This window comes from Ammospiza nelsoni, chromosome Z (assembly GCF_027579445.1).
Source record: "Ammospiza nelsoni isolate bAmmNel1 chromosome Z, bAmmNel1.pri, whole genome shotgun sequence".
NCBI classification, from domain to species: Eukaryota; Metazoa; Chordata; class Aves; order Passeriformes; family Passerellidae; genus Ammospiza; species Ammospiza nelsoni.
The window spans coordinates 767,872-791,103 of NC_080669.1; the positions used below are offsets into that span (position 1 = coordinate 767,872).

Genomic DNA, 23,232 nt, shown 5'->3' on the forward strand with positions numbered 1-23,232 from the left:
TATTTTTTCCTAATGCCAGTGAAATACTATCTAAATACTGAACAGTGAAAGACTTTTAAGCAAATAATGTCTGGCTCATTAATGTCCTGAATTAGGAAATAGAAGAGAAATATTCCATTGCATTGTCAAGGAAGCTGAAATTCCCAGAAGAATTCAGGTCAGTGAGCATGTACAGATGAGTCAGAGAGCATGAAGTGGGAGTTGTGAGGTGGTTTTCAGTTTGTTAACGTGTCACAGGTCTGGATGAAGAAGACCTGTTTGATAGGAAGAATGACAGAAAAATCCATTTCACCTCTGTTCCTCCTTTGGACAAACACTGTTCTCCCAGCTGAAAAAAAGTTTCCATTTCAGTTTAGTAGGAAGAGTCATGAGTTACCTTGTGAGTCAAGGAATTGGTGGGGTGAAGCAGGTTTTGCTCTCATATTTCGATGAAGCTTTTAAATCTACTTTTAAGATCCTAAAAACAAGCGAAACGTTACAAAGAAATAAAGATTTCTGCCACAGCAGGACCCCAAGCTTGGATTGGTTGCTTTAGACTTCCAGCAGCAAGTAAAAATACATTTAATAGTGAATGGTAAAAGTTTTTGTTAATCAGTGTGTTCTAATACCTTTACATACTGAGAGACCTTTATTAAAGGCTTTTGTCAAGAAGTTAGTACACAGGTAGGAGAGGTTTTCAAGCACATTTGAGTATCCAATTTTGTTTGAAAAAATAATCATTGGCATAGCAGTTGCTGAGGAAATGTGTCATGATGTGTTTCAGTTTTACCTCTGTTTTCCAGCATGTTGGATATGGCAGAGAGAGACTTTGTAGGTAGTGGTTTGTAAGTTTGGAACAGCGATGGATGTACTTCAAGAAATCATACACAAAACAAAAAGGGATTCAGATCAAAAGTTCTAGCCCTGTGGAAATACTCACTAATGAGTTTAAACCTGGTTAATGAAACACAAAACATAGTCTTGGGCTTGACATGCTTTGCTACACAGATTGTGGTAAATGTCTTTGTTATGGAACCTAAGGAAAACTAGTCCTTCTGAAAAATGGAGAGACTTGTTTTTACTTCTTAAAGCTTTTAGGGATTCCTGCTTTTATTGTCTGTGTTAGTTTATTTAGTGGTTTGTTCACCGCTAGAGATCTCAAAGACAAAGACCCTGGAGCTCTGTAAAAGGTAATTGAGCAAAGAAAATCTGTTGCTTTCAGGGTGCCTTGCAGCTGCACTCAGAAGCATTAGAGATTTGGAAAATTAAAAGTAGTTGAAAGTTCCTGATCTAAATAACATGCATTCACTTAGGCTGAGATACCGAGTATGAAATTATATATACTATCTCACGTGGAGAAAATAAGGAACACAGCACATTAAAACCACCTTTCACTGCAGGCTTCTCGAGAGGCAAAATCACAGAATCCCAGACTGATTGGGATCAGAAGGGACTTTCAAGTTTCCCCTGCCATGGCAGGGATGCCTTCCCCTGCCCCAGTGTCCAGCCTGGTCTCGGGCAGTGCCGGGGATGCAGGGGCAGCCCCAGCTGCTCTGGGCACCTGTGCCAGGGCCTGCCCACCCTGCCAGGGCACAATTCCTTCATGAAACTAAAGCTCCCCTACCCTAGTTTAAAGCTGTTCCCCCTTGTCCTAACTGCCTGTGTAGAAAGTTGCTCTCCTCTTTTTTATAAACCCCTTAAGTACTGAAAAAATGACACAGATGATCCAGTTTCTCCAGTTACAATAATAACTGAAGTCTGGGGATATGCTGAATCAGAACAGTAACCTTTTCATACTCATCATCGTGTGGTCCTGCTCTGAAAAAGTAATTTTATGGGCAGGAACCTCATTCTCATGAGCGTTCCCTGTAAGATTCCTAAATCTCCCTGGAAGCTTCTGTTTGTTTACTCTTCTCCTTGCTGTAAGCCCAGAGATGGCTTGACCCTGCCTTGCCCCGCTGCTGTTATGGATTTCCCAGCTGGGCCCACTGCCTTGCGCTGGGTGTTGTGCTGCCGGGCGCTCGGAGAGCTGCGGCGCTGTGCTTTGGAGCTGGGGTCACAGTGTCACCTGCAGGAGGAGTTTTGGCCCCGTGGTGCCGTCCAGTGATCTCTGGAAGGTCAGCAGTGCAGGGAGGGCTGGCAGTAGCACACCAGCACCTCACGCCAGGCTTGTGCTGAGACCTTTGCTGCAAGGCCAGCCCTGACTCAATGGTTACCTACAACCTTCTCCTGCCATCTGGTCTCTAAATACCTTATAAAGAATATGGTTTTTTTTTTTCACGTTTTTATCAAGTTCTGATCCCAAGCTGAGGGAAGATGAGTGGGTGGAAGCAAAACATGTTCTGTGCTGTGACATGTGGAATTGTTGGTTGGGCATATCCTGCAGTTGATCTTGGCTGTTACTCATGTACTCTAAACTCTCAATTACCACGATTAATAGCAGGGTGAAGTAACTCAGATGAAGAAAACACCTGGGTAATGTGAGACACACATAATTTATGCTGTGAAAACAACTTCAGCTTGTCTGATCTGAAAGAACTGTAAATACACTGTGAAAGAAGAGTAAATCCACTGTGCAGTGGAGCAGAGTGAGTTGTCTTGAGGCGCTCCTGAGCAGCCCTGCTGCGAGCAGAGTGTGTCCTGTGCTAGCTGCTCTAAAGCCAGGACCAGAAAACCCCACCGTCCTGGAGCTCTGATGTGACAGCAGCATCCTCCTGGCTGTGGAGGGCAGCTGGGAGGGCTGGGCTCTCACCCAGCTGAGTTTAAGGGACCAGAGGCTGGAGCAGGGGCAAACTGAGAAACTGCGTTGGTCCCGGGTGCAGAAAGGTGCCTTTGGAACAGCAGATGGGATTTGCTGCTTCACGCAGGGACTGGGAGCCCGGCAGGAATCATTCCTAATTAATTTTTGCCAGCATCAGCAGTTGTGGCTGAGGATAATAAAAAGAAGTATTGTTTTGTTGCTTACAATGTCGTGTAATTCGGAAAGTGTTGCTGGTTTTGCCTCCAGTGTTTTCTTTTGCTGGTCAGCTTCCTTGGTTTCTGAAATAGCGCACAAAGCAGAATAATTACAACTATGGGTACAGTTCTGAGTCAGCTGTACTTCCAAGCTGTCATTAAACTTCTTGAGGGCCCTCAGTTGAATATGCTTTTTTTACAATTCTGTGGAAAATACTTCTAATTTGACCCATTATTTAGAAAAAAATTTGGTAGCAGGCCCAAGCACCTGCATATGACATAAATATATAAGATTAGTCTCCGAATATTTCATATTTCTGAAAGTTTTGGTGCTGTTCTTGTTTCTAGTGTAGCAGCAATGCAGCTGTGTGTCTAAGAGGAAAAGGTAGAGCATTCAAGTACTTTTCCAGAGGGTTTAAAATCGAATGCACTGAAAAACTTTTTGTGAGTCAAAAAAGTCAAGAGAACTGTTTTAAATCTTGCCCAGCAAGTGGTTCTGCTTAGTCTAGGACAGCAAAGAGTGTCCTAGATTCTGTGCAAAGGGCAGTCAGCAGGATGATTAACCCAGACAATCATGACTTGATTTGTCAGAAGCGTTTAGAGAGGATTTTGCACTTTACAGTCCTGACTACTGCGTGTGTGCCTGAAATGATTGTCAGGCCTAATGTGACTGCACAGCTAATACCAGGGTTTTATTAATGGTGATTCTAAAGCAACACAGCCTTTGGGTTGGCCTCATCCAGTTCTGCTAAGGAGTATCAAAAAGTCAGGTAATTTTGGTTATTTCATATTAAACCAAAATAAAATATTTTCAGTTTCCCCTATTTCTGTTTTTCTACATAATGGCACTTGCAGGCTGTTTAAATTTACAGTAGTAATGAAAATAAATATGTATTTTGATACAATATTTTGATGATGAGTCATGTTAAAAATTTGTTCCATTCTTGAAGTATTAATTGTTAGTCCTGTCATTGCTAAATTGTAAAGTGAATAAATTAACCACTTAGTAGAAAAGGGTTAGATAACAGAAGGGCTGGATTTTGTTCTGAGCTTTGTTAGTGTCATTGTAGGAAATGAGGAAGTCTGTCTGAAATTTTATTTTCCCAAGCAGAAAGTTAAAATAAGTTACTAGTGTTCAGTTCTTTTATTTATGTCAAGAGATTTTAATTTCTTACTTGACTTTTAAAAATTTGTTTGTGAAGCTGTTGAATTCCCTAATGTGAGAAACCTGAGAGTGTTTCAGTGTTCTGCCCATGCCCACATTTAAGATAAAACATCTGAAATTCCTCTCCCCAGCAATTTCAAACGGTTGTCCAGTGAAACGGAATACATGACAATTAATGGGACAACAATGAAAAATCTTGAAATTTTACAGAATCAGGTAAGGACAAATGTAACAATTTTTAATAAATGCTGAGATTTTCATGGCTGTTTGACTTACTTTTCCCAATGAAGTTCATCAGATATTCAGATCTGACCCATAAGTCTTAAATTCTTTTAAATGGGATTAGACTGAAGGCAGATAACATTTTCAGAGGCATAAATGAAGTTAATCTCTACTAGCTTTTAGTATGAGTTAGGAACTGTGCTGCACTTTAACTAACAAAGAACTTTCCTGAAATTTAATTTCTTCAGCAACTGCAGTTGTGTTTGCAGTAGAGCTTGTTTTTGTGCTCCTGCTCAGAGCTTTATGCACAGACTTATTTTAACTGTTTAATTGATCCTGGTTATTTCCTAAAAACCATTTTCTAGCCAAAGGAAGGAAAAGCATACTTCAATATATTACTGCTCCTGGAGGTTCTTCATGTAAGGCATTGTTGAATAAAATTGATAATAAATGTACAGTTGCCATATCTTAAAGCCCAAACACAATGTTTTGAATCATGTGAAGGTCCTCCCACTGCAAAACCGAGCAGGTGAAAATAATTAAGTTATTTTTGTTATTTCAGACCGACATGAAAACAAAAGGAAGCCTGCTCTGGGTGTTGGATCACACCAGAACTTCGTTTGGACGTCGAAGGTTGAGGAAATGGGTGACCCAGCCCCTGCTGAAACTGAGGTGAGGTGGTTCCTTATGCTGGGCTCAGCCTCTGTTTTCTGCTTGTGATACTGAGTATACCCAGGGAGTTTCATTGTCCAGAATACCTGAGATCCGCAGCAGAGTGATGGGTGTTGTGTTGAGGTTTGCAGGAGTTAAACCATTCTTTTGGGCTCAGATAAACAGTAATGAGTTTGGACCAAGTTAGAAATTCCTCTGCAGAAATCAGAGTGGGCACCATTCTAATTCTGTACCCTTTTTCAGAAAAGGAACGAGGATGGCCTGGGATTGGAGGTTGTTTTGTTCTTAAACTTGCCAATTAATGTTAGATGTCTTCCTTGCTTCACAAGTATTTACATTTACACAAGTATTTACATTTAATGCGTTTAATTTTTTCTGAAGTAGCTGTGGATGCCTTTGTTACCCTGTACACAATGTATTGCACAGGAGAGGGTTCCTTTCCATTAATTCTGAAAGGTGATGATTATTTGGCCGCTCCAGTATTTTGACCTGTGCTTTAGAAATGTTGTGTTTTGTAGCAGTACTGTGCTGGTTCTGACTTGTCTCAGCTTTGAAATGGAGTCCATCTTTTCTGGTTTCTCTTGGCAGACTTGATTTGAGTGCTGTGGTTGAGTGTGTGGTGAATAGCAGTGTTGAGTCCATGGGCTGCTTTTGCCCACAGTTTGAGTTTTTGGATCCATTCATTTGAGTAGCTGTTTCCTGAGCATTGTCAATGCAGAGTTCATTGAAGTTGTCACTTTGTTCCTTTCACTTGTAGCATACAGGAGATGATCTTTTAACTTGGTTATCCACAGTAATTTCCCCCTCTGTTTTACTGTTGAAAATAAATTAAGCAGTTTTAATTTTCATTACTTTTTTTTGGCAGTTTAAATAGTGAGATATACCATTGTTTTAGCATCTTGCTCTTGCTGGTAATTTACAACTGTTTCTTGAGAAGCATTTTTTTTTCCTTGACCAAATCTAGTATGTTAAAGTACTAGATGCTGTACTTCTGCAGCATCATTCCTAATTTTCTTATTAGCCCCTTTCTAATAAGTTAATTTCAGTGGCCCTTTTTTTTTTTAATTTTTAATTCTTCTGATAATAGCTTTCATGTATGTTTCCCACTTGCAAAGGCTTTTGATGTATCCATCCTAAGCAGCATGGGAGTTAAGCAGGGCACTGTGTCATGGAAAGCATTTAGGTGGAATTGCAGGGACAAATGCAAATACATGAGTTTGTTTCCCTCCCTGCCCTGGAGCCGTGCCGGGTGTGTGTGTGCAGCTGTCAGTGGAGGGAGCCAGAGCACTGAGGATGGCCCTGGGCAGGAGCTGGCTGGGCTCCTCCCGAGCTGGCCGCAGCGAGTGACCGCAGCGAGTGACCGCAGCGAGTGACCGCAGCGAGTGACCGCGCCGAGTGACCGCAGCCAGTGACCGCAGCGAGTGACCACAGTGAGTGACCACAGTGAGTGACCGCAGCCAGTGACCGCGCCGAGTGACCGCGCCGAGTGACCGCAGCCAGTGACCGCAGCGAGTGACCACAGCGAGTGACCGCAGTGAGTGACCGCAGCCAGTGACCGCAGCGAGTGACCACAGCGAGTGACCGCAGCGAGTGACCGCGCCGAGTGACCGCAGCCAGTGACCGCAGCGAGTGACCGCAGCCAGTGACCGCAGCGAGTGACCGCAGCCAGTGACCGCAGCCAGTGACCGCAGCGAGTGACCACAGCGAGTGACCGCGCCGAGTGACCGCAGCCAGTGACCGCAGCGAGTGACCGCAGCCAGTGACCGCAGCGAGTGACCGCAGCCAGTGACCGCAGCGAGTGACCGCAGCCAGTGACCGCAGCCAGTGACCGCAGCGAGTGACCGCAGCCAGTGACCGCAGCGAGTGACCGCAGCGAGTGACCGCGCCGAGTGACCGCAGCCAGTGACCGCAGCGAGTGACCACAGTGAGTGACCGCAGTGAGTGACCGCAGCGAGTGACCGCGCCGAGTGACCGCGCCGAGTGACCGCAGCCAGTGACCGCAGCGAGTGACCACAGCGAGTGACCGCAGTGAGTGACCGCAGCCAGTGACCGCAGCGAGTGACCACAGCGAGTGACCGCAGCGAGTGACCGCGCCGAGTGACCGCAGCCAGTGACCGCAGCGAGTGACCGCAGCCAGTGACCGCAGCGAGTGACCGCAGCGAGTGACCGCAGCCAGTGACCGCAGCGAGTGACCACAGCGAGTGACCGCGCCGAGTGACCGCAGCCAGTGACCGCAGCGAGTGACCGCAGCCAGTGACCGCAGCGAGTGACCGCAGCCAGTGACCGCAGCGAGTGACCGCAGCCAGTGACCGCAGCCAGTGACCGCAGCGAGTGACCGCAGCCAGTGACCGCAGCGAGTGACCGCAGCCAGTGACCGCAGCGAGTGACCGCAGCGAGTGACCGCAGCGAGTGACCGCAGCCAGTGACCGCAGCCAGTGACCGCAGCCAGTGACCGCAGCGAGTGACCGCAGCGAGTGACCACAACGAGTGACCGCAGCGAGTGACCGCAGCGAGTGACCGCGCCGAGTGACCGCGCCGAGTGACCGCAGCCAGTGACCGCAGCCAGTGACCGCAGCCAGTGACCGCGCCGAGTGACCGCAGCCAGTGACCGCAGCCAGTGACCGCAGCAGCTCAGCCGCCCCTCCGCAGGGAAATGGAGCACAGCAGGCACAAACTGCTTCCCCAGCACTCCAGACCCTCTTGGTTAACCAATATATTTAGTTTAAGTTCTCCCTTGTCTCAGTGCAGAACCAGCCCCACAGGTTTGTGGTTTTGTTTCCTCTTCTCACCCCTCTTTTCTTCCTCCTTGTGCTTGGCATTTTCAGGCTGCCGTGGCTGGAGGTGATGGTGGTGCTCAGTACTACTTGAGGCTAAAAAAGCTGTTTTGCTCTGTGTGCTTCTCCTTTTCTGACTCTCAAGTTGTAATTTTACATAGTTAGTGCATCAGGCATCTGGCAATATTGTTCCCAGTAATGCACACAAATGCACTCAGAGAACATTCCATAATTGCAATTCACCTGTGCCTCCTGGAGTGACATTCTCAGAGGAAGTAAGGCTCCTGTACTGCATCTTTTCCAGTCAGTGAGTAGGTGTATCAAGAAGTGAGAGGGTGTAATTACTGCTTTATGCCTTAGAGTTGAAAATCACTTGGGATGATGACTAAATTTCCTGTGAAGAAACCATACATTAAGATGAATAAAGATGGAATGTGTACAGACTCATTTGGGCTAACTTGAAGATACTCTCTAAATCACCAGTGATGTAGAGACAAGATGTGTACATTTGGAAAAAAAGGAATGGCAGAAAAAAGTTTAACCAGGAGGTGTGTAATGTCCTCAGTTACTCACCTGGGTACACAAAGATAATGAGATAAAAGCGTATCAGTCTCTAGCAACTGAGCTTTTCAGGAGGAACGAGGAAGGTTGTTTTTCTGCAGAAGTTAGGTATTTGTGGGTTATAGAAGTGTTATCTTACCTCTGAAATCCCAGTTCCATCGAGTGCCTTTCTCACCTGGTGTCTGTAGGTGGAAGAGAAGGGGCTGATGGCCTGGAGCATCTGTGGGTGAGGGAAAGCTGCTGTCCCCACTCAGGCAAAGGGGTTCCAGCAGGAAAAGGGCCAGAGCAGCCAGGGGGCTCAGGACAGCTCTCAGCATCCAGGGTTGTGTGCAGTGCTGGAAGCTGAAATGCAGGGAGCTCTCAGAACCCTGGGCCTGTCAGCCAAAGCTTAGAATTAAACCCAGGATTTGATCTGAGACCTTGGGAAAGGCTCCCAAACTCAGGTGCTGGAAGTGAGAATGAGGATTTATAGTTTAAAGCAGAGACTCACTGAGCTAAGTAAAGGAAAGTTTAGAGTTTTAGAGTTTAAGATATAGAAAAAATAAAAGTACTTACAGAGGTAAACAAGAAGTTAGGATGCAGCACTGTAGGTTTGTGTGCCATTAACATGAGTTAATGTTAATGGCACGCAAACCTACAGTGCACCTTGGCTAAGAAAATGTGCACTGTAGTATGGGTCCATAAGACAAAATATTTAAGAATCGGGTCAAAAACATAAATATCCTTGTTTGCAGTGTTTTATTGGTTTAAGAAATCCTTCAAAGTGTAGGGGCCTGAATATATGTATTGTTATAAAGGAGTCCTTGTGAATATATATATGTAGTGAGAGTCCTATGTATTAGATAGGTGGGTCCTGTTGCTCTGGATGAGCTACAGCTGTGGGATCCTTGGTTGGGTAGCAGCTGTAGCTCATGAAGGGCTCTGGGATAAAAGGGGGTTGGGTCGAGAGCCCAGGAGGAGCCCCTGTGGAAGCCATGAGGAACTGTGCTGCAGAAAGGAGCTGCATAATAGGACCAGCAAGAAGGTATGGACTTTAAGATGGGACTCCAGAAATATGAAATACAATAAGATAACAACAATATCAAAGGCCTTGTAACTAAGGGTCTTCTGACCTTCTGAGCCATGTGGTGAGGATGTGAGCTGAACTCACCCTTCCTGCCCATGTAAAAGATAGGAAAAATAAACCACATCAAGATAAACAATTCAAAGATTCCATCTCAAATTCTTTCCAAAACTCCCCACAAGTGAATTATCACAGGGCCACAGTTACAAATAATTTTTTTCCTAGTGGGAAATAGATCTCAGAGCCCTTGAGGCTGATGTCAAAGTCACTGCTTCTTCAGTGCCTACATGAGGAGGACAAATGTAAGGTTCACATGGGCCTGGCTGAACAAAGCTGGCTCTGGTTTTAATCTCTTGTTGTGCTGTTTATTTTGGATGTTGTCCTGTACAGACACTGCCCTGAACATGACCAATCTGAAACCTGACCTCTGCAGAATGTGTCCTTCCCTGTTATTATCCATGGTTACCCACTGCCTCCCTCCTTCCCTTCCAGAATCTTCTTTGCCTTTCCCTCCTTCCCCAGGTGTCAGGATTGCCCATCTGCAGTTCAAACAGACCAGTAAACACTGCATCCTTTCCCTGGATGGGCATTAATTTGTGTCTGTGCCTTGCTCAGATGCTCATTCTTGCACAATTTCTTGGAAATCTGGTTTTTGGATATATCAAATACACAGCCTTGTCAAGGCTGGGTGGAGTTGAACAAGAGAAGGGATTTCTGGTGCCAGGGAAGAAGAGGGAGAGATCTTGCTGTGGAGCCGGGGAGAATCTGGCTGCTGTTGGCCTCTGCTGCAAAAGTGCTTCCTTTGAGTTAAAAGGATGTCCAGTGCAAAATTAAAAAAGCTTAGGGATGTGTGTGAGATAAACTGGAAGGGTGTGAGATGTGGACATACCAGTTTTCACAGCAATCTCTCTCTTTGGGTGTTCTCCACGGGTTTTTGAGTGTTTTTGTGTTTGAAGTAGTTTAAGCAAACTGAGTGACCCGCAAGTGCCTGGATTGTATTTCTTTAATATTCTTTTGTCTCTGTTGGATTTTTGGTGTTACGTATGATGTGCCTGCATTTATCTGTAGCCAAGATCACCTGATCTTTTTTTACTTAAAGCTGATGTTTAAGAAAGGAGAAAAGGAGTAAATTGTCAAGAAAGGAGAAAATTGTATCTGTTTAGACAGTTGCCAAAAACATGTCAACCTTTGCTTTGTGCTTCAGAGAAACAAAAATTTTAATGACTTCTCAAGAGCTGTATTTCCATTTTTTCCCAGCGATTCCAGCATACTTTGTCCCCTGTTTCTTCCAGTTCTGGACAAGATGATGCTTTTGTGATACTAAAGCCTTGTAGGATGGTACTGATAATTATTGTTAGTCTGAATATGCTTTGTCCACAGGAGCTCAGAATGACTGGCATTGTAGCAAATTCAGAACTGCAGAGTTCAGGACTACAGACAGTTCCTTGTCTCCTCCTGAAGAAGAGGAACTGTAAATTGGCATTACTAATGCAGCATGACTTGCTTGGAGGATATAAACTGTAGGACTGGGAAGAGGAGGGTCCCTTTACAGTGGGATAGGCAATGACATGTGTTTTGTAATATAAAATAATGTCTTGCTCTGCATTTTCTCACTTTGAATGTACTGAGTGCTGCTTTATTTATACTTCTATACACAAAGTATAATTCTAAAGGAAAGTCTTTCAAGTTTGACTTTGTCCTTGTTCTCATAAATAAAGTATAAGGGCAGTAAAACAAAGTGTCTAAATGACCTTGTCCCATCTTACTTTGGAGTTAAACTGGTTCCCATTTGATACCATCTTCATCCAGAGCAGGATTAGAAGATATATTTTTTTCCCCAGCAGTTATTTATGAATAAAATCCACTGATCCTACAGCAGGGCTAAATTTTCCTCCTAAGAATAACAATTTTATAGAATCAGTGCAGTATAAAATGCACAAATGCAGGTTACAGCATATGCCTGAGATCTCAAAATTGTTGTAGGAAAGAAAAAGATTGCAGCATCATCAGTTGTATTGATTCATTTTTGCTTAGCTGTGTTTTGGTCCCTTTGCTGTGTCTAATTCCTTATAAATGGAGCAATCAGGCATTCATTCATGTTGGCTAAAGTAGGTAATTGTTCCCTTTTTAGGCACAAATAGCTGAAATACGTTGTGTATGAACATAAACAAAAGTGTTTGATTGCCATTTGCATATTTTGGACGTTCTTTTAACAGATGTGAAGCTAAAGTTTAGGGTGCTTGTGTACTGCTGCTCAGTATTTGAGATCCATTCAGGGAGGTGGTCCTCTCCTCTTGGACCTCTCTGGAGACATCAGGACTTTTGGGAGTAAATGACTTAAAAACAAGAGAACAGATCCAGAAGGATGCTTAATTTTTTTAGGCTTCACTTAGATTTCACTGTACTATTTATAACTACCCTTGTTTGTGCTATTTCCTTGGTGCTAATGGGTAAAATTCCAGCGGTCACACCAAAATTTAACAAATTTATCCCATAACTGAGCCAGTTTCTAGCTCAGCCAGCACTTAGGCAAAAAGACAGAGGAAAGGGGGGCATCCCAGAGCAGCCAGGATGGGCAGGGGCTCGTGGTGAAGGGAAGGACGGAGGGTCCACAGAAGGGCACAAATCTTCATTAGTAGTTAGGAATCTTTGTGAATAATCTTCTGTGATCGTGTTCACAGGGGTCCCAGCATGAGGGGAGAGACCAGGATCTGACTCCGTGTTTCAGAAGGCTGATTTATTATTTTATGGTATATATTACATTAAAACTATGCTAAAAGTAGAGAAGAAAGGATTTCATCAGAAGGCTGGCTAAGCTAAGAATAGAATCAGTAAGAATCATAACAAAGGTTTGTGGCTTGGGCCCCGTTTCCAAACCAGCTGACTGTGATTGGCCATTAATTAGAAACAACCACATGAGACCAATCACAGATGCCCCTGTTGCATTCCACAGCAGCAGATAACCATTGTTTACATTTTGTTCCTAAAGCCTCAGCTTCTCAGGGGGAAAAATCCTAAGGAAGAGGATTTTCATAAAAGATGTCTTTCATCCTTCAATGTCTAATTTAATTTCTCAGCAAACCTACAGTTTATTTGTAAAGGCAAATCTCTTTTTCCATTCATCAATCAATGGACTCCTTCCCATGGTTTCTTTCTCTCCCAGTGCTGGTTTTATCCACCAGCAGACCCACAGCTTGTCTGTAAAGGCAAATCCACCATTCCTCTCAGGAGGACATCCTGAGTTTACGGACTGCACAGTGGTAATTCTGCCTGGGCTATGGTGGCATTAATTGCCTGTATGAAAGGGAGTGGTCTCAAGCAGGGGACACTCTGTGCCATTTAACATGGTCTTTAACTTAATCAGCTCATCCAAAGTCTTCCTTTGTCAGCCATGGTCTGAGGGGAGGTCAGGAAAAGCCCCATAATACATAAGTGAGTAATTTAAATGGTACATTTTCATTCTTTACAGTGCTGCAGTTAGGAGGCTGTTAGGCTTTGATTTAGATACCATAGCCCATGGAAAGCAATGTTTGCTGTTTCATACCCTTAATTGTGGGTTTTTAAGGAACTGAGTTTCTGTGACTGACAGTTTTGTACATCAGTGGTGTCCTAGAATGGATTTAATAAGATAATCTTAATTGTGTACACTGTTCTTGAATTATGTCCTTAGCATGATGAATGAATTCATACTGTGCGCATTTAGCATAGGTTAAGAGATTTCCCATAAATTTATTTACCTTGTGTTTAAATAATACCTTACATTAATGAAAATGTCCTTGGTTCTTATACAGCAGTTACATTATCAATTTCACTTTATTTAAATGTAAAGATATATTATCACATCTAAAAAAGTCAGGTTTGCTTTGCTGCAGGAGAGACCAGCAGATCTCTGTTACCAGACCAGCAATCCTGTTTAGGCTGCTCAGATGTTAATTCAGTGCAGTGCTTTCGTGTCTGCAGCCTTCTGCTTTGTCAAAATAATTTTTAGTTCAGGATTCAAACATCTTCTTCGCATTTTCTAATTTTCTGTATTGTTCACTATTTGGCAGCAGAATAATGCAGGGGAGTATCTCATTATTTCACTTCCAAGTAGTTCTTTTAAATGACTGCAATAACAATTCTGCAGTTAGATTTTGTTATGTTTAAATACACTGAAAAGTGATTTTAGTATTATATTAATTATGCTATTCTTAGATGGAGGGTATGGCAGAAGTAAGAGTATTGCTTTTAGTCAACTGAATTATGTTACATTATTCCACAGAAGATTGCTTGGAAAATTGGATAAAGCTCAGATTGCTGACATGGTTTATACAGATGAGAAAGAACAGGCTAATATTGCACCTCAGTGCAGCATGAGGTAGTAGCCAGTTCAGCTGGCTGTTGGGTTTCTTTGCATAATGTTAGATCCAGGTTTTCTGGTAGTGGAATTCTTTTCCAGAGCACTCAGAGGTTGGCAGCCCCAAACTGTGCAGTGTAGAACAAATTCCTTCTGAGATGGCTTAGCAACTGGCCGGTGCAATGCATACATTTATACATTGGCGCTCGATAAAATGTTTGTTAATTTAAATATTTATATTTTAAATATCTAAATATTTGACGTTTAAAAGCATACTTTGAAATTCGTCATCTGTTTTTATGGTATCTCGTTCCAGTCCTTCCTTCCTGATGGGTATATGGTGTTTTAGACAATTGTGAGCTGTACTTTCTGAATTTTGAAATAGGAATCCCACTGTGTTTTCTTTACAGGTGGAAAAAAAGGGGTCACTTGGTACTGAAAGCCATTTCCCTGACCCTTTCTTATTTGTGGGATTAAAGCAGAAAACCCGTGTGGATGCTTAGTTTTAGATTACTGGAGCTCCACTAACACAGCCATATGTGAGGATGATTAAAGTGCAGATTAAGCTTTGGAGGGAGGAGTTTTTCAAATATCTGCATCTATTTTACATATTACTGCCAGTTTCCAATTGGCCACATAATAATGCTGTTAGGCCACAGTAATAGCGCTGTTTAAAGTAACTAACAGAGTTCTGCTGCTTACAGTGCCTTTAATAATGAAAAATAAAGGTTTTTATCTTCTTTAAGGTACATATGTGGATAATTTAATATATATACACATATTTACATATATACATATGTGTATAAATTTAGTTCAGTACTCCCTCATGTGGAGGGGAGGTGTTCCAGGGTTTCACTTACAGCACACACCAGTAATTCTCCATGAAGATGGGATTGTGGGTGGTGACACTGACCCCTCAGAACATCACTGCAGTGTCACCGTGATATTTTCTGGAAAATCCTCTTTGCCCAGCATCTTCTCCTGGGAAGCCGAGAGGCCTCAGAAAGAATGAAAACAATAATTATCTGTTAATTGTAATTGTATCGTTAATTGCTTTGGAGTGTGGTCTGGACACTGTTTGCCAACAAATGCATCTTTGATTGGTTTCATGTGAATTGTTTTTAATTAATGACCAATCACAGCCAGCTGTGTTGGACACTCTGACTCAGTCATGAGCTTTCATTATCATTCTTGTTAAGCATCTGATGTATCCTTTCTCTTTTTCTTTAGTATAGGAATGGAATGGAACGGAATAGAATACAATAGAATAGGATAATAAATCAGCCTTCTGAGAACATGAAATCAGATTCTCATCCTGGGGACCCCACACCAGCACAGTGCAGCTGTTTGGTGGCATTGTGTGCTCAGGGTGGCTCTGCCCTGCTCAGGTTCCTCCCTGTGACCCTGCTGTCACGGGGAGCCGCTTCCCGGGTGCCCGGCTGCCCACAGGAATGGGGGAGATCTGTAAAATGTGCTGTTAGATTTGTGTTTAGCTGAGTGCACACCCAGGCATGATTTCCCCTTTCACATGAAGCGCAGTAAAATTTCAAGGACTCTGAGATTCAGCTGTCTTCAGGGCCAGAGGCCTCTGGCTGCTGGACTGTTGTAACGTCTGCAGCCTCTGGAGGTGCCTGATTCCTTTGATTTCCTCATGGACACTATTTATGAGCAGCCACACTGGCAACTGGCCTGAAACCTCTGCAGTAAAGGATACGGGCATGCAGGCAATCTTCCAAAAATGTTAAGTTTGGATTACATCCTTAGTTCGCATCCCTCTGTGCTGGCTGAGCTCTGAGCATCTCACTGGTCCCTGGGAACGTGAGCTGGGCTGCTTTTGGACACACTTGTCTGGGATGTGGAGTGTGTGCATCAAAGCACTGATTCTCCTTGGACTGCCTGGGTGGGTGGGCTTTGGGTACACCCATGGACCCCCACTCTCAGTACCTCCCTAAGAAGCAGCAGGAAGGCAATTTGTTTGCATAGAAAGCAGAAATGGAGTTACCTCCATATCCAGTCCATGGATATGTTGGAAGGATAGAGAGGAGAAAACTCTCTGAAAACTTGGGTGAAAATTGGTGGTAATTGTCCATTTCTGCTGCCCTTTGCTTTTAACAAAATGATTGTAAGAAGCCTGCCAAGAGCTATGGAATCACCTCTTCTCATTAAAAAAGTGTTACCTCACTTCAGGTATGTGACTGTGACTTCAGTCCTGAAATAGGGAGATAAATGTTACAGGTTTTAGCAAAAAAAAAAAAGAAAAAAGGTAGAAAAAAAACAATGCAGTGCTGATCCAGGTATTTACCAGTCACTGGTCAGGAGCAGACATGGGGGCAAAATGGTGAGGTTGTAGTTCTACAACCTGCTGGGGTGAAGTGTGGTACGTGGGGTTCAGTGTGAGCTCCAAGCCCATCCTCCTGCACTTGTCTGTACCTGTGGGGTGGAATACTCGGGGTTCAGTGCTGCTGCCACCAGGAACACATGCAGAACTGGGCACTGAGCTGTGTCTTGTGAGCACAGACAGGGCAGAAGGAGCCCATGGCCAGGATCTGGCTTGCATTTGGAGTGAAATCCCAAGATTCTCTGCATTCCTCAGTTCTTCTGCTACTCATGAGGATGTGGCATTAGTCAAAGATTGAAACAAATCAACCCAAAACAAACCACAGGAAGAGGTTTACTACCTCCCCCTTCCCCTCAGAGAAACACAAGTTTTAATTATTGATCTTCTTCTTTTGCAGTGAAATAAATGCCCGGCTTGATGCTGTGTCTGAAATTCTGCTGTCAGAATCCAGCGTGTTTGGTCAGATTCAAAATCTTCTTTGTAAGCTGCCAGATTTAGAGAGAGGCCTCTGCAGTGTTTTCCACAAGAAGGTACACCCATCATTACACTAATTGATTGTTTTCTGAACAGCATCATTCTGTTTTGGTGTGCTTCCATTGGTTTGCATGTTTGTTTAAAAATGTTTTCTACTTAGCAGGACTGAGGCTGACCTATTAAAGGGACGTGGGTTTATAAAAATCAGATGTGGTGAAATCTTGCTTTGTGATCAGCAATGTGCTGATAGAAGAAATGTCTGGGTAGGGTTCTGAAGCACATGCTTTGGACTGCTAATGATAACAGGCAAACATGTGCAGTACTCATGATTTAGTGTCTGGATTCAGGGAGGAGGGATGGTGCAATAGACCCTTCTGCCTTGAACTGTTGTTTGCCTTTTAAACCAAAGCTTTGCATTCCGTATGCTTCTCTAAAATCAGACGTGCAAGTGGAACCACTTGGCTGCTGCTAGCTGTTTGCAAATGAATGTTGGTTTGCTTGCAAATTCTCCAGTTTGGACCTCAGGTCCACGTTTTAATAAGAGTCACTTATGAGAGATGAGACGCTGACAATTCTTAGTTGAAGCACATTAATGTGCCAATGGCACCTGTGGAGTACATCATGTTCTTTCATTTCACTGCTCTACTTAGAGGTTTTGACAGTTTTTTTCCAATAAAGGAATAGGTGGGTAGAATGAGAGCAAAGTTGAAATTTTTTTGGATGGTACAGAATAATGTTTTCCTGTGTATGAAAAACTGAAACCCAGTTTTTATACAATTTTCCAAGCCCTGCAGTGTTTGGCTCTTGGAAGGGCTTGTGTGTTTCAGAGAATGGATACAGAGGTCCAGCCATAACAAAGGTTGTGCAAAGAGGAGTCTGCACCACTTTACCCATCCTCTGGAGTGTACCACATTCACATGATAAAATTGTTGGGTTTCTTTGTCCAAACAACTGCCCAGGAATGACATAATTCACTTTTTAATGGTTTAACTCATTTCAGGTTTCATACACAGTACTGTTTCTAGGAATACATCTGCATTTCACAATATCCTGGAACTGCTCTGCTGCTGCCCTGTGGGGTTTTTGCTTTGGTTTGGTTTTGTTTTATTTTCTGTAGGTACTTCTTTCTTCAGATGTCCCTCCCTACTGTAGAGCTGCTAGCCTTTTTCAGCTTTTAGCTCACTTTTAGGTGGAGCCATGCAGAGACCCTGGATTGTCGTGTGGTTTTTGGGATGAGGTGACAATGCAGATTGTCTGAACAACAGCCACTGCAGCATGAAGATGGGTTTAGTGAGTCAGATGTTGGAAAGAAGCTGCAGGAGAGGAGAAATGCTCCAGCTGACTCCCTAAGAAGGGTAAATGATGGGGGAAGCTCTAAGCACACACTTCTAATGTGATGGATTTGCTTCCCCTGGTAAAGGCCTGGGTTGTGCAGGGCACTCTGGAGAGCACCTGAAGCACCGAATACCTGTAGGGCTTTGAGGAGATGGCAGTGTCCCTGAGAGACAGGGTGTGTTTCCAGTAAAGAATCAAAAGCAAACTCTGGGGAGCTGATTCTGAAGCATAGCTGATGAATGTGGAGCCTGAAGAGAGGTCCCAGCAAAGCAGATATGTATCCAAGAACATGGAGTGACTGGGTTTCGTGGATTTTTTTGTGTTTCCCCCCAGAGAATGCTGCCATTTCAGTTCCTACTACAGAACCCTTTCCAGCTCTGTTAATTCCAGATGTTCCACATGCTCAAAGTGATGTTCAGTACCATTGCATTCTATTAAGGGATCCCAGACTCCGAGTGGAACACTCTGATGGCTTCACTGAAGGAATGTGCTCGTTAGTTCAGTGTCAGCTGCAGGAAAAATAGGTGAATGTGACAAGCATTTCCTCCTCCAGGCCCTTTATACTTCAGTGAAGTCATTATTTGAGGAGGTGTGCTGTACAAGGAGACTCTGAGGTGTCCAGAGATGGCTGGGGTGTCTCAGTCATTTCAAACATTCTTTGGAATGTTTTTTACATTCAGGTTAGCCACTGCAGGAATTGTGTTGTGCACAGGCCCGTGCACCAGTAACCTCTGGAGAAGACAGAAGGCAATGAAGGCAGAACAATGGTCTGCAAGGCAAAGCATCCTGATGGGAACTCTTGTGGTCAAGGACATTACTGTCTGTTCTCCTGGTCTCAATTACTCCTTTTTTTTATTTGAAAGCCTGCTAATAAGTAATATCTGATAGCATAATTCAAGCTGGGAATTGTTAACCTGACCCTTCACGAGTTCCCATTGCCTCAAACCACCAAATCCAGAATCTCCAAACCACCACAACCAATACACTGTTTCTGCCTTACCGCAGGTACATCCACTCTGGAATTAGAACAGTGTTTTTATGGTGGGAATTAGGTCTTGCCTGGGGGGTTACAGTTCAGCTGTGGTTTTGTCCCAGCCTGGAAGAGGACTGAGGGAGTGGTTAAGGAGGCAAGAGCAATATTGCAGTTGCCATGGAGAGAGGAGTTGCTCCACAAGGACTGGTTGGTGTTCGCAGTTTGTGCAGGTCCAGCAGTTGACACCTCGCCAGGCAGGAATGCTCTCCACTCCCCACTTTCCTCTCTGTGGGAAAAGAAGGGTGGCTGGAGATGGAATGGGTGAGCACTTCTGGGCAGGACTCAGAGGCTGACTGCAGAGGAATCTGAGAGACAGGGAATTTTGAATTTTAACCTTGAGTTTTGTCTCAGCTGGTGCAGAATCACCTTAGTGGCAGAGGTGGTGCTTGGAGGAGAATCACCAAATCACCCAGCACAATTTGCACCACAGGCATTTCCTTCTGGCATCAGTGGGAGATGCAAATGGCAGGACCCTCCTTTTTTTGCCTCAGTTAAAGTGGAGACTTTTATTGCCTTGGAGTGTGGCGGAAGAGGGTCAGTGACCGATGTTTGAGCAGGTTTTACAAGCAGTACAGAGTAAACATGCCATTTGCACTTTTAGAAATGTGTCCTGCAGGGCCAACCTGATGTTTCTTGCTGTTTTCATGCCTGTGTTTTCACTGTGTTTCAGAAGATAAATATTTACACAGGCTCAACCCATAAGTGTTTATCTTATTTGTACCCTTCACTCAACAAACATTTTTTTCTGACTAAAGCACAGTCACCAAAGGAATTATCATAACAATTGGCCATTAGATGTACAAAACAGATTAAAGGGGAGCTGTTTACCTAAGGAGGGAGAGCAATAATCAAACCTTACTGTGGTATTTTCAGGGTCCCCCTTGGCAGGAAGGAAATGATGAATCTGACTCCATGTTCTTAGAAGGCTAATTTATTATTTATGGTATTATATTATATTAAAGAATGCTATACTAAACTATACTAAAGAATACAGAAAGGACACTTACAGAAGGCTTAACAAGATAATAATGAAAACTTGTGACTCTCCAGAGTCCAACACAGCTGGACTGTGATTGGTCATTAAGTTAAAACAACTCAGCAGAATCCAGTGAAACAATCACCCGTTGGATAAACAGTCTCCAAACACATTCCAAAGCAGCAAACCCGGGAGAAGCAAATGAGATAATTGTTTTTCTTTTTCTCTGAGGCTTCTCAGCTTCCCAGGAGAAGAAATCCTGGGCAAGGGGAATTTTCCAGAAAATATGACAGTGACATGACTTCAGCTTAAACATACCTTGAATTTTTACTTTTTCTTACTATGGCAATATCATGCACATCTTGCTTATACTACACTTTTAATCATTTAAAGAGTCTGCATCACAGATATTTTTGGGTTTGCAGTGCTAAATGCTGATTTGAGCAAACTTTTCCCTGTTAAGATGATTAATATAAAGTCATAACAAGGGGACTTAATAATCTTAAAATTAAATACCTCATTTCTCCCAAACCAAAGTCTGCTCCCTATGCTAAAGAGATAAAGGTGGGAATTACAATTTAAAGGAGTGATAAATGTATAGTGCATTTAGACACCCATATTTTTTTTAATTTCAAATGCTTTTAACTTGGAGTTAAAAGTGGTTAGTGGCTGCTGGCTGTGGGTCTCTGTTGGAAACAATTTCAGTAATGCAAACAGGGCTGAATTGCTGTCAGTGTTGCTGAGAGGGTGTTAGATCTCTGTGATCTTTCCTGCATGCATTTTCAGGACATTTTGATAAACTGCTGGTTGAAACTATTGTTTGGCATCACTGTCAACTCTGAGGTTATTTCTCCAGTGCCAGAGAAGTTATGGCTATCATTGCTGTCCTCTCAAAAGCAGGCTTCAAAAATAGCATTGGATCAGTTCATGAGAATCTTTTGTGAATTCAAGACAGTTAATCCTGCTTCATGTAAGCAATTTCTACTGTATTTTAAAGCTTCTAATTTATAACACAGTGTGTATGTTTGTGAGGTTACCTTGGATTTGAATGGAATCAGTGCCACTGCAATGGGGCCCAGATTGTCAGAGTTATTTTAATGTGTCTGTTCCAAGTTGTCTGTTTGCTTAGTGAATGATTTCTGCAGGGGAGACATTAAATTTTACATGCAAAGTCCTGCAGTACTCCTAGCATGGACCCAGGGGGAACAGGGACACTGAATAAGCACAGAAGAGCTGTGTTCACCCCATTCTTGGGGACACTGTTCAACAAGGCAGTTTGCAGTAAAGCATGGTGAATTTCCCTTTCTCTAAAGGTCTGTAGTTGCAGAATCAAATGGGTTTTAACTCATTGGGTGACTCCTACAGTGTCCTGTGGGCCTTCAGAGTTGCTGTGAGGAACTTGAGAGTGTTTACTAAGCATCTTCTGACAAACCTCATAACTTTAAGAGTTGTTTTAGGTACCTTGAAATGCAGCTTTCTCCTCTTAGTGAAGCCTGAGCTTCAGCAGCCTCACCAGCTGTCTTGGTTTGGAAAGGCAGGAGTCTGCTAAGGAAAGCAGGAGCCTCCCCTGAAATGGAGACTGTAAACCCTCCCCACCCCTCCCTATTGCTATAAATTTTAAATTAAGGGGGCTCTCAGGCAAAAATATGGGAGCAGCAAATTACAGTTCTTGAATAGGGAAAGGAAACAAATAAAAGGATGAAATGAACAATGCAGTACACTAGAACAACACTGCCAGAGTCAGAACCCAACCTGACAGCCTGTGGCTCAGGGTGTTGGTGGCAGTCCCATTGGAAATGTGGCTCAGCCCTCCTGCAGTGCCAGGGGTGGTTCTGTTGGAGCAGGGGGATCTGGAGAGAAGGATGTATTCTTCCTCTGAAGATCCAGTGGGAGGAGAGACAGCTGCTGTTCCTCTGGGGAATCCCATGGAGAAAGCCGTGCTGGTGTCTCAAAAACCTCTGGATTATATCTGGGCAGCAATGCTTGGCTCCTCCCTCTGGATTATATCTGGGCAGCAATGCTTGGCCCCTCCCTCTGGATTATATCTGGGCAGCAATGCTTGGCCCCTCCCCCTGGATTATATCTGGGTAGCAATGCTTGGCTCCTCCCCCTGGATTATATCTGGGTAGCAATGCTTGGCTCCTCCCTCTGGATTATATCTGGGTAGCAATGCTTGGCTCCTCCCTCTGGATTATATCTGGGCAGCAATGCTTGGCTCCTCCCCCTGGATTATATCTGGGCAGCAATGCTTGGCTCCTCCCCCTGGATTATATCTGGGTAGCAATGCTTGGCTCCTCCCCCTGGGCTCACATCTCCCAATGGGATGTTATAGTTCTTATCAGCCATGCAGGGACATTCAATAGTCTGTTATCAGCAATGTCCCCTCCCGAGGGAGGTGTGAATGTGGTCACTCAAAGAGAGAGATAAGGCAAACTGCCCACTTGGCAAAGGTAATGTGCCGTACAGATGGGAATGGAAAACATCTTGCATTGCAATCTGAAACACCAGCCTTGTTGCAGACACCTCAGCCAGATGTTCTCACCAACATCTGCCTTTCCCAACACTCCTACAAGTGTGCACTGATCAGGGCCCTTTATTTCCTTCTTTAAAAAAAGAACAACTGAAGTCCCCACCCCGATGGCTCCCCTGAGGATCTGAAGCATTTCTGGGTGTGCACAACTGCCCATTCTCCTGTCCTGTGCATCACCCTGCTGCCTCCAGGGACCTCCTGGGTACACTCTGGAGAAGCCTGGCAGGATTTGATCCCTCATCCTCATGGGTGTGCATGGGGATGGTGATGCACTCAGGCAGAAAGTGTTTTATTTGACTTGGAGTCCAAGCTGGGATTTATCATTTGTTTACAGGTCTGGGCCTTTCCTCTGTGCTTTGACTTCAAACACCGTTGGTTGACATATTTACTCCTTTATTACTTTGTTTAATTTTGTTATCAGATAGAGGCAGTAAGTCCCAGATTATCAGAAAGATGATGATAAATTGCAGCCAGTGCAGAGGAGACCCAAAGTTTTCATGAGGAAGAATAATGGATCGTTTATGAAGCAAGACTAAAAGACCTTTTTATTTTTTTGTTAAATTGATGATTAAAGGAGAACAGAAGACTTAGAGGTGTTTGAAGGGTGTTAACAGCAAAGAAACACTGCAGTTAGTGTAATACAAAGGAGTACAACTGGAGATATTTGGAATAATTTAATGGAAAGGAAAATTGTGCTGTCTGATAACACTTTCACATGATGATATTGTTGCATTATGGGTTAGTGGTAAGCACACAAATATATAGGCCTGAGAGCAGGGAAAAAGAAAATAACACAGAAAAACTGGAGCATTTGCAGGA

General features: G+C 43.6%; 1 protein-coding gene across 1 annotated transcript in view; it reads left to right on the top strand.

Annotated features, from left to right (window-relative positions):
* MSH3 (mutS homolog 3) overlaps positions 1-23,232 on the top strand; it is a 95,639-nt gene that overhangs the window by 36,978 nt on the left and 35,429 nt on the right. The window contains exons 11-13 of the mRNA XM_059492045.1: positions 4,231-4,315; positions 4,884-4,993; positions 16,463-16,595. Of these exons, the coding sequence (XP_059348028.1) occupies positions 4,231-4,315; positions 4,884-4,993; positions 16,463-16,595 (328 nt within the window). The remainder of the gene's footprint in view (positions 1-4,230; positions 4,316-4,883; positions 4,994-16,462; positions 16,596-23,232) is intronic.